General features: G+C 35.8%; 1 protein-coding gene across 10 annotated transcripts in view; it reads right to left on the bottom strand.

Annotated features, from left to right (window-relative positions):
• PMS1 (PMS1 homolog 1, mismatch repair system component) overlaps nucleotides 1-17,668 on the bottom strand; it is a 96,510-nt gene that overhangs the window by 30,841 nt on the left and 48,001 nt on the right. For 8 of the 10 annotated variants that reach the window (XR_003677141.2, XM_007116568.2, XM_028480042.1 and 5 more), the window contains exon 7: nucleotides 2,923-3,039. The exons of 1 other annotated variant lie outside the window; for it this stretch is intronic. Coding sequence is in view for 8 of the 9 variants with exons in the window: in XM_007116568.2 (XP_007116630.1) it covers nucleotides 2,923-3,039 (117 nt within the window). In the remaining variant the exon portion in view is untranslated. Of the gene's footprint in view, nucleotides 1-2,922; nucleotides 3,040-9,665; nucleotides 9,942-17,668 lie in introns of those variants that run through there. One more of the 10 variants, XM_028480067.2, reaches the window with a different exon arrangement.

The following is a 17,668-nucleotide window of genomic DNA, read 5'->3' as shown; positions in this document are numbered from 1 at the left end:
TTGGAGCTGCTTGCAAGGATCACCAGAAAGAACAGAGACAACTCCAAAACCAAAAATAAGGTTAAGCCAAGTCAGCTAGGAAAAAGGGTCTGCAAAATCTTGGCAGGACGAAAGGCATGAACTACTAATATTAATACCTAGTTTTGAATTGGAGCTGGGAGGGCAGTGGTATCTGCCAAACTATGGGAAGGGAAAAACAAAACAATAAATCTGCATTCAAAGTGATTTTGTAAATTAAAATTTCAAAGCATATAAAATGGCAAAGAATGAGAGAATATTCTCTCAGGAATAAAAATGATAGAGCAATATGAAAATGACTGAAATTAGTATGTGTACCATGCTTTTAAAAGAGTAAATAAAAAACATTATTTTTAAAAAAACCAGAAGATAAAGAAATCAAAACTGGTAGCTATAAATCAAGTTTAGAAGAAAGAACAGAAAAGTAGATATTGTTTTGGAAATAAAAATCAGGCAGCACTGAGGAATTCACCCAGAACTTAGCATGGATTGATGCAGCGCTATCAAAGAGAAGACAGATGTCAAAACAAACAAACAAACAAAAAAACCAACTTGAGGAGTTCCATCAAACCAACAAAGCCACACTGGAAAACTCCATAAGAAATTCCACAACAGCAGTGGTGCAGCTGGGATCACCATCCATAATTAGGAGATTCTTCCCATATGGAGTTGCTATAGATAAGAAAGGGACCCTCAACATTAAAGAAACAGATATTATGAAGATTTTCTGCAACCAAGGTTCCCAATGACTTATGCATCTGCCACCCCAGTCCAGTGAAGGGCCTTGGTGGCCAAGTTTCACAACTTGAATGTATTTAATGAGGACAAAAGTGAGGTGAGAGGGGCAACCATTAGCAGTTGGTAAACAACTTAAGATTGATTTTGGCTAGGAATGACAATGGGTCAAGGAAACTCTGAAAGCCCAGAAAACATGGAATGGTGATGGGTAGCTGGTGGCAACGTAAATACAATACCCATTTAGACACACAGTGCATGAACAAAAGAGAGATTTGGTTAGACGATCATTCTCACTAGGGAGACACGCAAAAGTCTGTCCTTCTGACAACCCACTGAAATGGTACTACTCAGCAACACATGGTTTCCAAGTTCCCTCATTCCCCCATGCAAGAATAACCACATGAAGGTGCAGCAAGGTTTTGGTATCTGTCAAAGATTAGCAGCAGCCCTTGTACAATTCTATCTCAAGGGAAAATTTAAAAATCAATGGACATGGGGCTCCCTGGTGGTGCAGTGGTTAAGAATCCGCCTGCCAGTGCAGGGGACACGGGTTCGAGCCCTGGTCCAGGAAGATCCCACATGCCGCAGAGCAACTAAGCCCGTGCGCCACAACTACTGAGCCTGCACTCTAGAGCCCGTGAGTCACAACTACTAAGCCCACGTGCCACAACTACTGAAGCCCGCACGCCGAGAGCCCGTGCTCCGCAACGAGAAGCCATGGCAATGAGAAGCCCGTGCACCACAAGGAAGAGTAGCCCCCACTCGCCACACCTAGAGAAAGCCTGCGCGCAGCAACAAAGACCCAACGCAGCCAAATAAAATAAAAATAAAATAAATTTATTTTTAAAAAATCAATGGACATGCACAGATCTGGCAACGTATCTCAGTACAGATAAAAGAAAAGAAATCCCAACTGCAGGACTGACTCATGTTCCAATCACACATGGAATCATAACTAACCAAGGTCTAAATCAGTGTTTTTCCTACTTGAATATGCACTCGGAGACCGTATTAAAATGCAGATTCTCATTCAGTATGTCTGGGATGAGGCCTGAGATTCTTCACCTAACAAGCTTCTAAGTAATGCCAATGCTGCTGGTCTTCAGACCAAACTATGACAGGTAGAATCTCTAAAGCACAACACCACAGATATCATGTCTGGATCTCCTGTCACAAGCTTCCTGGGTTACCAGCATAGGCAACAAAGTTCCAGGAAGCCACAGGGAACCCAGGGGAATTTAGACAGTACCCTTATTATCCCAAGTCAGCCACCATGACCAGTCCAAGGTGGCACTAGTGTCTCAACTATTTAACAACTATTAAGAGAGCTCTGAAAAACAGAACCCATGTCAGATCATGGCCACTAAGGGTGGCCTGAATTGTTCCTCAGGAGAGAGAACTCTTAACACATTAATTGAGTGCAAGCTCCCATCCAAGACTCTAATAAGATGATAATTAAGAACTCAATACTGCAAAAAGGATAGGAGGGGAACTAGTAGCAGAAAAGAGATTGCAACAAATTATAAAAAAGAAAAGGAGAACAGAGAAGTCATAGTAATGTATACTCCATATAAGCTTTCAACTTTTAGAATGAATCTTCAAATAAAAGATGATTACATAATTAAAAATCTTCTAACAAACAAAAGATGGTTACATAAGAAAATAGGTTATTAAGCTAGATAACATGAAAGTGGAGCTGACATGAATGAGAGGGAGAAGAGCAGGTAGAAGTAAGATTGGGAGTGTTAATAACCTCATCCAATATATTGGGACTGAAGAAGACTGTCTGAAGCTGACAGATCAAGAAAATAAAGCTGGAATACATATCTAGGATGGGAAAGGGAAAACAAAGGTAAGAGAGCTCAACTTCTTTTCTTTCATTGTAGAAAGTAAACAGATGAAGATTCTAAATTGAAAATCACTTTAAAAATTAATGTAGCCACGATACTTAAAATTAAACAATAAACAGAAAAGATAAAAACAGGAAGCAGGGTTGGGAAGAGAGGTTTAATATGAGCTCTGTGTGTATTTTCTTTTGGTAACTTATACACATACTTCGTTAAAATTAAAAAAAAAGCTTCTTGCAACCCCAACCCCACAAAAAGGAAATAATTTAACAGTTTCATTGGTAAATTAGAATTATTAAAGAACATTTTTGTTGTATACCTGAGATTCTTCAGAGTGGTACTGAAAGGGTTCCATGTTGCCCATAACAGCAGTCCCCAAAACAGACATGAGAGCCATTTTATGATCTGATACTCTAGTTTTCTGCCAAATAATTGCCTAGGGACAAAATAACACAGACAACTTTTGACACAATTTGGATTTAGTAAGCTCAAGTACTTATACCATTTATTGCTATATTTAGCATTCATCCCTAGCTTATATTTTCTGCATCATTTATAAGATATGCATGTCTGACAGAACTCTGTTTCCAAATTTTAGTAGCTATATATGCTGCAGTGTAGAATCTATTTTAACTTCCCTTAACCTCAATTTTCTTCTCTCTATAAGATGACTAAGAATAATTATCTCCCCGAGCTGCTGAAAGACAAAAATATATGATGTAGGCAAACACATAGGCTGGTATTTGGCATAAAACAGTTTCATTAAATATTAATTCTCTCCCCTCTTCTAATCCTAGACTGCAGAGTATATACTTCAGAGTATATTTAAATTAAATCGCTATTCCAAGTAAAGTATTACTGTTTTATTGAGGACAGACACCTATGCTATAAGATTTCTGTAAACAGTCAACCTGGTATAAAAATTTAGGATAATGCATGCTTTTTAAAATTACCTTTATAATTACCTTTTATACACAGAAAACTTTAAAAAAGCTAACTGAACCTTACAGATATAAAAGCTGAATAATGAGCTTGGATTTTTTTCACTGCAAGCATCTAGTAGGGTAGTTTATAGTAGGGTAGTTTAAGAGAAGCATAGTCCAGAGAGAATGCACCAAAGTTTGGCTGTGAAGTGTATGATCAGGTACCACATACTGAAATTTTTTCAGTTAATGAGGTCCAACTGTAGTCAAATCTCTTGAGAAACCACCAATACAGACACATATTCATTCAACAACTATTCACTTAGAACCCCCTAAATCCTAAAGAAAATGTGTAAAGGGCTTAGGAGAAAACATCAACATTCAAGAGGCAGACAGAGGAAGAGAGGAGACTGAAAAGGATTGGCCATAGGCAAGAAGAGTCACAGGACAGTATGGTGCATAGAACAAGGAAGTTTTTTTAAGAAGAAAGAAGTAGTTATGTGTGACCAGTGTTGAGAGACCAAGGTAAAAAAAGAGATGTGGCCACAGGATTTAGCAATCAGGAGGATGAGAGCAGTTCTAAGGAAGCAGAGTAAATGAAGCCAAATTTTAGTTACTAGACAGTGACTGTAGGGGGAACATATGAAAGAGACAGCTCTTTCAGGAAGTTTGGCTGTAAAGTGAAAGCAGACAGCAATAACTGGAGGCAGGTGGATCAAGGGAAGCTCTTGATGACACACTTGAACAAAAAGCAGTGAGGGAAGAATGGGTATACAAACAAGTAGGTTTGTAGAATCAACGGAAGGAAGATGAGAAAGTTCTCCTTTGTTCTCTCTTTCTCTCTCCCTCTTTTTTTTTGTAATGTAGAAAGGTTATTTGTTCCAAGTAAAAAGACACTGATTTAAATATCTGATTGTAGAGAAGGTTTAAAAGAAAGAGAGACACTCTGGCTAGATCAAAGGATCCTAGCCAAACAAATTCCTTAACATGACCAGGAACCCATGTAGGCAGGAAGAAGTACTAACAATATTATGTATAATAAAATGAAAGGGGAAATAGATGAATTCATGTTGTTCTCTAAGTGGCATGTCAGGGGATAGCAGCGAAGGGCTGTTCTCTTCTGGACAAGATGACAATAGTCACTGACTCTGCTTCTGGATATGTATCATCTGTAAGCCACTTTTGTTTTTAGAATCTCAAAGACCAACCTGCTGGGGAAAACAGATAGTGTAACAACTGCTCAAGAAGACAAATTGCCCAATATTTAGTGTAACAAGAAAATCTTTTACCTATTCCCAGGGTTTTATTAATACTAATCAAGTAGGAGTTACGATTTATGAAGAACTTACTTACTAGGCACTACTATTCTAGAAACCATTAATTTTCACAACCATTTCAGGCAGGTATTATTATCTCATTTTCCAGATGAGGAAACTGAGGCTCAGATTGATTTACCCAAAGAAACAGAGATATTAGATCATGGAATCATGATTTATACCCTAACCTTTCTGGCTCCAAATTTTTACTTTGCTAACATCTCTCTCCTCTCTAGTCAAGGATAGTAATAAGTTAGAGCCAACTCCAGACCCTAATTGGGAATTCTCAAATAGTGTCTCTGACAAATGCATTTTCACGTATGAGTATGTGATATGTTATGAAATCTCCAGTTGTTTGAGGGTATTAATACATTCTCAAAACAAAATTATTGGGCTTCCCTGGTGGTGCAGCGGTTGCGAATCCGCCTGTCGATGCAGGGGACACGGGTTCGTGCCCCGGTCTGGGAAGATCTCACAGGCCGCGGAGCAGCTGGGCCCGTGAGCCACGGCCGCTGGGCCTGAGCGTCCGGAGCCTGTGCTCCGCAACGGGAGAAGCCACAACAGTGAGAGGCCCGCATACCACACACACACAAAAAGCACAACAACAACAAATTATTTAAAAAATTCATTTAAAGTTAAATAAATAATTTACCTTTAGAAGAGGGCAAGGAGAAAAATCGGGGTCTCCAAATCAAAGAAACCACACCAGAATAACAGAAATCCAAAAAAGACTGGGAGCTACTCTTATAGCATCCTGAAGTCAGAATATTTTTGAGAGTGCAGCTTGTCAGTACCAACCTTAATCTTATTATGCAGATCCTTATACCTAAGGATTTCTAAATTTCTGATAATTTTTATTTATTAATATTCATATAAATACAGATGTGTAGTAATTAGTCCCAGCAAAATGACAGAACTAGAATTTAGGTACTGTTCTGTCCTAGATGCCAACTTTTCACTGTCTATTGCTTTGAAAGTGATCTGAATTAGAAAAAAGGACCTAAAGTACATGAAATCAAATAGAAAAATAAATTGTAAACAATTAAAAAATTAAGGTATAGGTTCAATGTGTATATTTCTAAAAAATATTATGTTTTGGTAACTACATTTCCACTTAAAGGACAATACACTATTTAAAATTGGAACTGCTCCAGGAAACATGGGATGTCATATAAGTATTTTTAATCTTTATTTCAGTACATATTATAATACATAAATGCTCTGGCTAAATTAAAATTTTTGGAGAAACTTCTAAATTTATTCAGCAAATATTTTATTGAACATCTACTTTGTACCAGATTCCATGCTAAAAGCTGGGAATACAAAGATAGAAGGACAAGGTCCCAGCTTTCAAGGAGCTAAAAATACAAAAGGAAAGTAAGGTATTAAAATAATTATAATGCATTATGAAAACTGCTAATACAAAACACAGTGGGAACACTGTAGAAGATACCTAAGTTTACTCCACAGAGCAACTGCATGTGCGGTGAGACTTGAAAGAAGTCTGCCACCCACAAATTATGGGAAGGGCATTCCTGACAGGTAGAAGAGCACATGCAAAGGTATGGAAGCATAGAAAATATGCCTTGCTGGAGATGAAGCTGGACAGATAGATAGACAGGAACAAGATCATGAATGACCTAGCATATCATGCAAAGAAGTTTATAGTTTCTCTTATATGCAATGCAGAATCAATGGACAAATCTAATTGGGAAAATGCCATGATCAGATATGGATGTTAGAAAGAGATCTTTTGACCTTGAGGACTTTCTGTTAAGTGAGATAAGTGAGACAAAGACAAACACTGTATGATATCACTCATATGTAGAATCTAAGGAAAAACTCACAGAAACAGAGTAAAATTGGTAGTTACCAGGGCTTAAGGGTTGGGGGGATAGGACAGATGTTATTTAAGGGTACAGACTTGACTTGCAATGAGTGGTAGATAAATCCTAGAGAAGTAATGCACAGTACAGTGAATATAGATAATAGTATTGTATTACAATCACCAAACTTGCTGAGAGACTAGAACATAATTATTCCAACCAGTAAAAAGAAAAATTAGTTAATGTTATAGAGGTGCAATTATTGCTACAATGGCAATCATATTATATTCAATAATACAGTATCAAGTCAACATGTTGTATACCTTAAATTTACACAATGTTTTATGTCAAATATCTTTCAATAAAAAAAAAAGAGATCTCTGGCAAGAATGATTTAGTGAGAACTGAAACTAAAGCAATATGGATTTTAAAATGTGACTGTAATAATCCAACTCAGAGATTCTCAACTTTTATTGAGGACACATAAAATGGATAAGGTTCACATTCGCAAAATAGTCTCATAGACACTGACGATTGTGTGTTTTTCCTGGCACACTAGCTATAACACTATTTCTTTCTCTTCCACTCACAAAAATACAATGGAATGCAAGTCAGTAAAAGTGACATTTACAGGATTATTTATCTTATTTTTTTTTAAGGTAAAACATTTGCAAACTTTGGTATTTTACTAATATTAACACTGTGGCTGAGAATCACTGGACTGGGTAACAGAACCAAGCACACTGCTAAGAGTAAAAGAAAACAGAGATAGACTAAAGGATGTGAAACAGACTTGTGATTTGGTGACTTGCTGCATGGGGAGAGGAAGAAAAGGAGAAGAATCAGGAATGTGATTGAATCCCTAGTATCAATAACAGCGTCAAGTACTCAGAAGGGCCCAGTAAACGATTTGTTGAAGGAGTGAGCAAATGAATAAATTTTTCTAGAGAAAAGTAACCCTAGTGGAGCTGAAAACTAGCTCTTTATTTTTAAATATTAAGACTGCTGGTTCTCACACCACTACATGGGTTAGAAATTATAGTCTTTGTCTATTCCTTTAGGAAATCCAAAACAACTCTGCTTTTCCTTCTTTTCTTTAAAATAATAGTTTTATCCTGATAGAACTGACACGATACAATTTAAGTATACAAGTATACAATTCAATGGTTTTTAGTATATTTACGAAGCTGTGCAACTAAATCCCCACAGTCTAATTTTTTAAAACAATTTTATCATTGCAAAAAGAAACCCTGTACCCATTAGCAGTCATTCCCCATGTCCCTGAACCTTCAACTTATGCAATCACTAATCTACTGTCTCTACAAATTTCTCGACTTTGGGTATTTCATACAAATGGAATCATACAATACATAGTCAATTGTGAGTGGCTTCTTCACTTATAGCATAACTTTGTCAAGTTTTATCCACGCTGTATCAGTACTTCATTCTTTTTGTAAAATCCAGTTTTATTTAGCTACACAATGCTAAAGACTTTACAGACTGTCTCAGGTGTATCTTACAGTAATGATACAATTTAATTTACACGAAAGGGTAAAACATAAAATATATGAATTTAGTTTTGAGTTTATAGTAAGGGAAGAAGCTAGCATAATTAATATTATATGATCTAAAGAAAAAATAGGAGCTAACAAATTCTGTAACTGAGTGTTAATTTGCATGAGATGATAGATTCTCCAGATGAGGGACTTTTATGCTGTTCAACTCAGAAATTCAGTGTCTGTCACAGAACGAATATTATTTACATGTTTTAAAATGAGATGGATGTAGAAAGTCACCAGCTATATACTCCACTAATGATAATTCTAACTCAGCTCAGGCCACAGGAATTTCCAATACTCTCTCCCTTAGTTATGCTTCTATATGGAGGATAGAAATAGGTGACTGAGGTTCTTTCCAATTTCTATAAACAGATACTGATAAAATGATTCCTACCAAAAAGTTACAAATAATACTGACAGCAGCAAGGCTCTTTGAAAGAAGATCATTTCGAATGACATCTGTTCCTAGTTCTGTTTATCTTTTTCTTTTTCAAGTGAATTTTGAGTCACTGCTTTTTTTAACACTTCTGAACAATTTCAGCTTAGATAGAATTTTTATGCAATGCCTCTGAATTCTGACCATTAAACACAATGTGTTTAGGTAGGAATCATATTAAGTCATTAGTGTGCTTCACTTCATCAGCATCTGGGATAGTCACTGATCAGCTGGGTTGACTGGTTTCATATGTAAAAATGTGCAGAGTTCCTTTTATCTTCTTCATCGTCCGTACTAGAAATTTTAAAGGCAAAAAAGCTATGCTCAAGTGATTTCAGGTTAAAACATGTGATTTCAGAGTTTGGGCACTCAAACTTTAATCAAAGGCTCAATCTCCACATATTTATGTGCAAAATTCCCAAGTGATACTTATCAAATAAAGAAATCTTAATGTCCTATTAACAGTTATATAACCTACACTTCTGTATGTCACATAACATTTAATTCTTTGCACTGGGAGCTGCACCGCAACCATAAATCTATTTATATAAATATAGCCTTCCTGAAAGACTCCAAAAGCACTGGTCCACTCAACATGCCTATACATATCGAAGTACTGAGGTCCCATCACTGAGAAAAGAGTAATGGGTTACGAAGACATACAAGGAAAAAAATGGTCAGAATCCTTGCCCTCTAGGAAATTAAAAGCTGGCTGAATTAGAATGCAGTATTGGTATCAATAGGATAATTAAGGACATGGAAATATTTGGTTGATAATGAGCAATAATTTCTTTTTTTAAATCTTTGTTTCAGCTTTGAGGTATAATTGACAAAAACTGTATGTATTTAAGACATACAATCTTATTGTTTCATACAACATTGCATATTGTGCAGTGATCACCACAATCAAGCTAATAAGCATTCATTACCTCACATAGTTACTACTTTTTGTTGTTTTACTTTCATCCCACCACCAACTCCCCTCTGGTAAACACCTGCTGGTTCTCCATGAGTCTTTCGGTTTGTTATGTTTGTTCATTTGTTTTGTTTTTTAGACTCTACGTATAAATGAAATCATACAGTATTTCTTTTTCTCTGACTTATTTCACTCAGTGTAATACCCTCTAGGTCCATCCATGTTGTTGCAAATGGCAAGATTTCATTCTTTTCTTATGGCTTGGTAGTATTCCATGGTATATATGTACCACATCTTCTTTATCCATTCATCTGTCCATGGACATTTAGGCTGCTTCCATATCTTGACTATTGTAAACAGTGCTGCAATGAACATAGGGGTGCATATATTTTGTCAAATTAGTGAATAGCTGAATCGTGTGGTGGCTCTATTTTTAATTTTGTGAGGAACCTCCATGCTGTTTTCCTTAGTGGCTGTGCCAATTTACATTCCCACCAACAGTGCAGGAGGGTTCCTTTTTCTCCACACCCTCTCCAACACCTGTTATTTGTTGCTTTTTGATAATAGCTATTCTGACAGGTGTGAGGTGATATCTCACTGTGGTTTTGGTTTGCATTTCCCTGATGATTAGTGATTTTGAGCATCTTTTCAGGTGTCTGTTGGCCATCTATATGTTTTCTTTGGAAAAATGTCTACTTAGGTCCTCTGCCTTTTTTATTTAACATCTTTATTGGAGTACAGTTGCTTTACAATGTTGTATTAGTTTCTTCTGTATAATGAAGTGAATCAGTTATACGTATACATATATCCCCAAATCCCCTCCTTCTTGTGTCTCCCTCCCACCCCTCTAGGTGGTCACAAAGCACCAAGCAGATCTCCCTGTGCTATCCTCTGCCCAGTTTTAAATCAGGTTATTTGTTTATGATGTTGAGTTGTTGAGTTCTTTGTACTTTTTGGATATTAACCCCCTTTGGATATTAACCCCTGTAGCTTTGTAGGATAGCTTGAAATTGGGGAGCATGATAACTCCAGCTTTGTTCTTCTTTCTTAAGATTGTTTTCGTCATTTTGGTTCTTCCGTGTTTCCATACATATTTTAGAATTATTTCTTCTAGTTCTGTGAAAAAGCCATTGGTATTTTGATGGGAATGCACTGAATTCATAAACTGCCTTGGGAAGTATGGTCATTTTAACAATATTAATTCTTCCAATCCATGAGCATGTTTTATTTTTCCATTTATTTGTGTCATTTTCAATTTCTTTCATCAATATCTTATAGTTTTCTGAGTACAGGTCTTTTACCTCCTTGGTTAGATTTATTTCTGGGCATTTTATTCTTTTTGATGCAATTGTAAATGGGGCTGTTATCTTAATTTCTCTTTCTGATAGTTCACTGTTAATGTATAGAAATGCAACAGATTTATGTATATTAATTTTGTATCCTGCAATTTTACCAAATTCATTTATTAGTTTTAATAGTTTTCTGGGGGCATCCTTAGGATTTTCTATACATAGTATCATATCATATGCAAAGAGTGAAAGTTTTACTTCTTCCTTTCCAATGTGGATTCCTTTTACTTCTTTTTCTTATCTAACTGCTGGGGCTAGGACTTCTAATACTATGTTGAATAAAAGTGGTGAGAGTGGGCAACCTTGTCCTGCTCTTGATCTCAGAGGGAAAGCTTTCAGTTTTTCACCTTTGAGTATGATGTGAGCTGTGGGATTGTCATATATGGCCTTTATTAAGGTGAGGTACATTCCCTCTATACCTATTTTGTTGACAGTTTTAACATCATTAATGGATGCTGAATTTTGTGAAAAGCTTTTCCTCACCTACTGAGATGATGCTATGATTTTTATTCTTCAGTCTGTTAATGTGGTATATCACACTGATTGATGTGTGGATACTGAATCATTCTTGCATCCCTGAAATAAATTGCATCTGATCATGGTGTATGATCCTTTTAATGTATTACCGAATTTGGCTTGCTAATATTTTGTTGAGGATTTTTGCATCTGCGTTCATCAGTGATATTGACTTGTAATTTTCTTTCTTTCCAGTGCCTTTGTCTGGTTTTGGTATCAGGGTGATGCTGGTCTTGTAGAATGAGTTCACAAGCATTCCTTCTTCAACAGTCTGAGAAGGATAGCACCTGTGAAGCTGGCTGGTCCTGGACTTTTGTCAGGAACTCATTCCTTTTTAATGGCTAAATAATATTCCCCTGTATGGATATACATTTGAAGCATCATTGCCTCTTATGATGGACATGTGGGTTATTTCCACTTCTTGCCTATTACAAACAATGCTGCTATAAACATTCATGTCCATCTTTTTGTGTGAAATATATTTTTATTTTTCTTGTATATATATTGAGGAGTGAAATAGCTGGGTAAAGTGGTAACTCTGTTTATTTTCTCTGTTTATTTTTGCCAGACTGTAATCTTTCCATTTCCTCTGCAAGTGTTTGTGTTTGTATGTGTGTGAGTGTAAAAAGACAAAACGGTGCTGGCTTCTGCTATCATGGTTATTATTTTAAGCCAGCCAGTAGCTGGTGATTTAAGGAAATATACTCAAAATAAGAGAAGCAGGTTAAGGTTCTGAATAATCTGCAACTGTATAGAAATTAAGTGTCATCTGCTTCATACTTTCTACATCACAAGTTATTTTTAACAAGGAGTATTTGAGCAATAAAAACTTATTCACAAAAAGTTTATCTCCTTAAAGCTAGCTCTCTGATTCATACATATGTATAAAATGTATTTAAAATGAGTAGTCATGAAAATATTTCAAGAAAACTAATGTTTTAAAATTCCTGCACTTAATACAGCTATAAAACCTGTGATTTTTCTAGTGGAAACATCATCTAGTGTATTTTAGTTTGTATTAGAGTGATGCCTCAGATATGAATCTTAGCTGCTGATTAATGCAAAGATGCTATTGCACTGCCTGACCTATTGAAAAGCTAGTATACAGAACTGCAGAAAGATCACTTGAGGAAATGGGCTCTAAACAATCTGTGAAACATGAGAACCACTGAATGTGAATTTTTTTTTAATGTAAATACTACTAGCAGTTCTGAAGCATTATTTCACACTGGACAATTATTGTATCAGATCAGGGGGCTGATTTAGAAGCATTTTCTAAGTATTTATAGTTGGGCTAACAATAAACAATAAAGAGGTCTGCCAATAAATTACATCTTCACTATTACTTAGGCAATTAAGATTCATTTTCAAAACAGGACCCATTATTAAAGCCCTAAACAATTAAATGTTGTAATTAAAAATTAAGGATATAGAAAGTACTGAATTTTTAAGTGCTACAGTTTTTACAGCAAGTAGTTTTTAGTTTGCTTTCCCCACCATTTCATCAATCCTGTATTATTTTCTAAAACAGAGATCTTCTTTTCACTTCCTGAAGTTTTTCATATATTTTGCCCTTAGGCTGAAAGCTTAATGTGTGCTAAAAATACACACACATACCCCCATATGTTTTCTATCTAGGTCACACAAAGTTGGAGCATCTGGATGTGCCAAGTAAGAATCTGACTCTAGTCAGGATGATGACAGTGAGAAAACACCTCAATAAAAAATATATTATTACATGCATGCCATGTAATTGATTGAAGTTAGCCAAATATATCTTGCCACTCTTCCTACTTCATTGATACTATTTGAAGTTAGATGAGAATATTCAGTATTTAATTAGTAAACCTCAACTGTGAAGGCAACTTGTGATAATGGGAAAAAGGTTACACATAGATAATAAACAATTAACTAAAAACTATAATGCTAATAAGACTGCCTGAGCAAAGGCGACTCATAGAATATGAAATCAAAGTATACCTATTGGTATAGAGTGCAACCAAACTTTTCATGCAAATTATTTGCAGACATGTACTAAGAACTTCATGTTTCAATTTCTTAAAAATCAGAAGTTTTAACTACTTTCAAGGTCTTACAAATATAATTGGATCTGTATCTATTGCTATCTACTCCTGGACATGTATTTGTACTGAATGGTTCAGAAAAGGACAGAGGCACAAACACAATATAAGAAAAGGCAATCTCTTTCTGCACTGGTAGTATGATAACAACATTAGCTACAGAAGCTTATAGAAACTTTAAATTATGGATTATTCCATCACAATACCAAATACTATTTATTGTTAAAAGAATATCACATTCTATTAACATAATAAGCATTAATATGATCTGATTCTTACTAAGCAGCCCTAGAGTTGAAAACCGGTAAAATTTATTTAGAAGAGTTCGATATTTAAAGTCTCTTATGTGGGAATTCCTTGGCAGTCCAGTGGTTAGGACTCAGTGCTTTCACTGAGTGGGGTGGGGGTGGGGGGGCTGAGTTCAACCCCTGGTTGGGGAACTAAGATCCCGCAAGCCACATGCCACGGCCAAATAGAAAAAAAAAAAAAAAAATTAAAAAAGACCCTTCCCTCCCCACTTAAAAAAAAATATATAAAATCTTTTATGCTTACTTTACTCTGCTTAAATGTTCATTTTATTTTATATTCATGTTTTGGAATATAGTATGCATAATTATTTTTTCCTAAGGTTATGAAGAAATTAGTAACATTACCTATGGGGGGGGGCTTATAGGAGCTAGGCATATGAGAGACAAAGATGAGATTAATTTCGTCACTCTACCTTTTCATATTTTTTGGGTTTTGAATCATGTAAAGAAGGTATGGTTCAGTAAAAAAAACTAAGCAAAAATTTGAAAACATAAGTTAACCTCTGCATAATTTTCAAAGGGAGATTGTAGATACTCTTTGTGGTCTTTAAAGCAAGAAAGATTATTTCTAATTGCTAATCAAATCTTATCTACATCAGAAATGTTTTCCTTACCATAATTCCAAAAGATACATGTACCACAATATTCACTGCAGCACTATTTACAATAGCCAGGACATGGAAGCAACCTAAATGTCCAACAACAGATGAATGGATAAAGAAGATATGGCACATATATATAATGGAATAATACTCAGCCATAAAAAGGAATGAAATTGAGTTATTTGTAATGAGGTGGAAGAATCTAGAGTCTGTCATACAGAGTAAAGTAAGTCAGAAAGAGAAAAACAAATCCCATATGCTAATGCACATATAAGGAATCTAAAAAAACGGTACTGATGAACCTAGTGGCAGGGCAGGAATAAAGATGCAGATGTAGAGAACGGACTTGAGAACACGGGGGTGAAGGGGAAGCTGGGACGAAGTGAGAGAGTGGCATTGACATATATACACTACCAAATGTAAAATGGATGGCTAGTGGGAAGCTGCTGCATAGCACAGGGAGATCAGTTCGATGCTTTGTGACCACCTAGAGGGATAGGGAGGGAGGGAGGGAAGCTCAAGAGGGAGGGGATATATGTATACATATAGCTGATTCACTTTGCTGTATAGCAGAAACTAATACAACACTGATTCACTTTGCTGTATAGCAGAAACTAACACAACACTGTAAAGTAATTATATTCCAATAAAGATATATTTAAAAAATGTTTTTCTTGCCTATACCCTTTTCTACATGCTCTGTGCAACTGCTTGGACTACTGAACCAGCTTCTTCTGTTACACAACTGCTACACATAATTTGGTTCATTCTCCAACTGCCATGAGAATTATCATATTCTGTTAGTCTCCTACTAAATGTCCTTATTATGTTCCCGTTCACCACTTGGCAAGAAGTCCATATTCCCATGTAAAGTCTATAAGATCCTTTAGAGTCTAGACCCAAGCAACCTTTCCAGTCTCATCTATTTTCCTATACTGGCTTTCTCTGACCTCTCATGACTCCTTGACCTTGCATGTGCTTTGAATGCTTTTGCCCACTAAGTCTTTCTCAAGAACCAGTTCTAAAGCCACCTCCTCTGAAAATTCTTTTTGAATTCAACCAGAGTTTAATAACTGCTTCCAGATTACTTATATTCTCAACACTGTTTATAGAAATCTTTCAGATCAGTCTTTCTGAACAGATCTTTAATCGTGGATCGCTGAGGCAATCACTACATCCTCCCATATTTAACTTTACAGAAAAGGTTATTTGCAAATCAAGCTGCTACTGCTTTATACAATATTTGATTTCAGCTTTTCCTCTTTATTCGAACTGAATAGATCCCCTTTCTATTGCATTTTGTTTTTCAAGAGACTTTTTTTCTCCAAATTGACTCTTACTTCTCCCTAACACATTTTAAAGAAAGCTACCCCAACCATCTCTTCTACAATGCAACTCCATCCTCAACATGGTTCTCTAGTTGTTCTTTTTTTCAGATCAAGACCATTAATGGATAGAAAATCCAGACATAAAATCAATAAGGAAACAAAGGGCTTGAACAACAATATAGACCAAATAGACCTAACAGACATATATAGAACATTCCACCCAACAGCAGCAGAATACACATTCTTCCCAAGCTCACTTGGCTCTTTCTCCAGGATAAATCATGTTAGGTCACGATACAAGTATTAACAAATTTAAAAAGATTGAAACATACCAAGTATTTTTTCTGACCACAATGCAATGAAGCTAAAAATCAATAGCAAAAGGAAAACTGGAAAATTCACAATATGTGGAAATTAAACAACATACTCTTGAACAACCACTAGGTCAAAGAAGAAATAATAAAGGAAATTATAAAATGCCTTGAGATAAAGGAAAATGAAAATACAACATACCAAAACTTATGGGTGCAGCAAAAGCAATATTAAGAGGGAAGTTCACAGAAAAAACACCTACATTAAAAAAGAAAGATGTCAAATAAACAACCTAACTATATTCCTCAAAGACCTAGAAAAAGGACAACAAACTAAGCCCAAAGTTAGCAGAAGGAAAAAAATAAAGATTAGAGTAGAAAATAAATAAACAAAATAGAAAAAAAAACAGAAAAAGAAATCAACAAAAATGAGTTGGTTTTTTGAAAAGGGACAAAATTAACAAACCATTATTAGCTAGACTAACAAAAACAGATCCAAATAAATAATATTAGAAGTGAAGAGATATTACAACTAATGCCACAGAAACAAAAATAATGACAGACAACATGAACAATTACATGTCAATAAACTGGATAACCTACAAGAAGGGCTCAATTCCTAGAAACATACAACCTACGAAGATTAAGTTATGAAAGAAGAGAAAAGTCTGAAGAAACTTATAACTAGTATGAAGTTTGAATAAGTAATCAAAATCCTTCCAACAAAGAAAATCCTAAGACCAGATGGCTTCACTGGTGAGTTCTACCAAACATTTAAAGGAGAATTAACACCAATCCTTCTCAAACTCTTCCCAAAAACTGAGAAAGAAGAAACACTTCCAAACTCATTTTATGAAGCCAGCATTTTCCTGATACCAAAGCCAGAGAAGAATACTATGAGAAAAGAAAACTACAGGCCAATATTCCTGATGAATACAGATGCAAATACTCTCAACAAAACACTAGAAATCAAACCAACAGCATATTAAAAAGATTATAGGGCTTCCCTGGTGGCGCAGTGGTTAAGAGTCCACCTGCTAATGCAGGGGACACGGGTTCGTGCCCCGGTCCGGGAAGATCCCACATGCCACGGAGTGGCTGGGCCCGTGAGCCATGGCCGCTGAGCCTGCGTGTCCAGAGCCTGTGCTCCGCAATGGGAGAGGCCACAACAGTGAGAGGCCCCCGTACCGCAAAAAAAAAGAAAAAAAAAAAGATCATACACCATGGTCAAATGGGATTTATCTCTAGGATGTAAGGATGGTTCAACATATCCATTTAAATTAATGTGATACACCACATTAACAAAATAAAGGATTAAAATCACATGATCGTCTCAATAGATGCAGAAAAAATATTTGACAAAACTGAACGTTTCACAATTAAAAACTTTCAGCAAACTAGGAATAGAAGGAAAGTAACTCAACATAATAAAAGCCATCTAGAAAAAGCCCATCATACTTAACAGTGAAAAACTGAAAGCTTTTCCTCTAAGATCAGTAACAAGGCAAGAATGCCCATACTTGCCACTTCTATTTATCATAGTTCTGAAAGTCCTAGCCAAGCAATTATGCAAGAAAAATAAATAAAAGGGATC

The sequence above is a fragment of the Physeter macrocephalus genome, chromosome 2, assembly GCF_002837175.3.
Source record: "Physeter macrocephalus isolate SW-GA chromosome 2, ASM283717v5, whole genome shotgun sequence".
In the NCBI taxonomy this organism is placed as follows: Eukaryota; Metazoa; Chordata; class Mammalia; order Artiodactyla; family Physeteridae; genus Physeter; species Physeter macrocephalus.
Note: the sequence above shows the minus strand (reverse complement) of the source record. Positions and strands in the feature narration are given on the sequence as shown.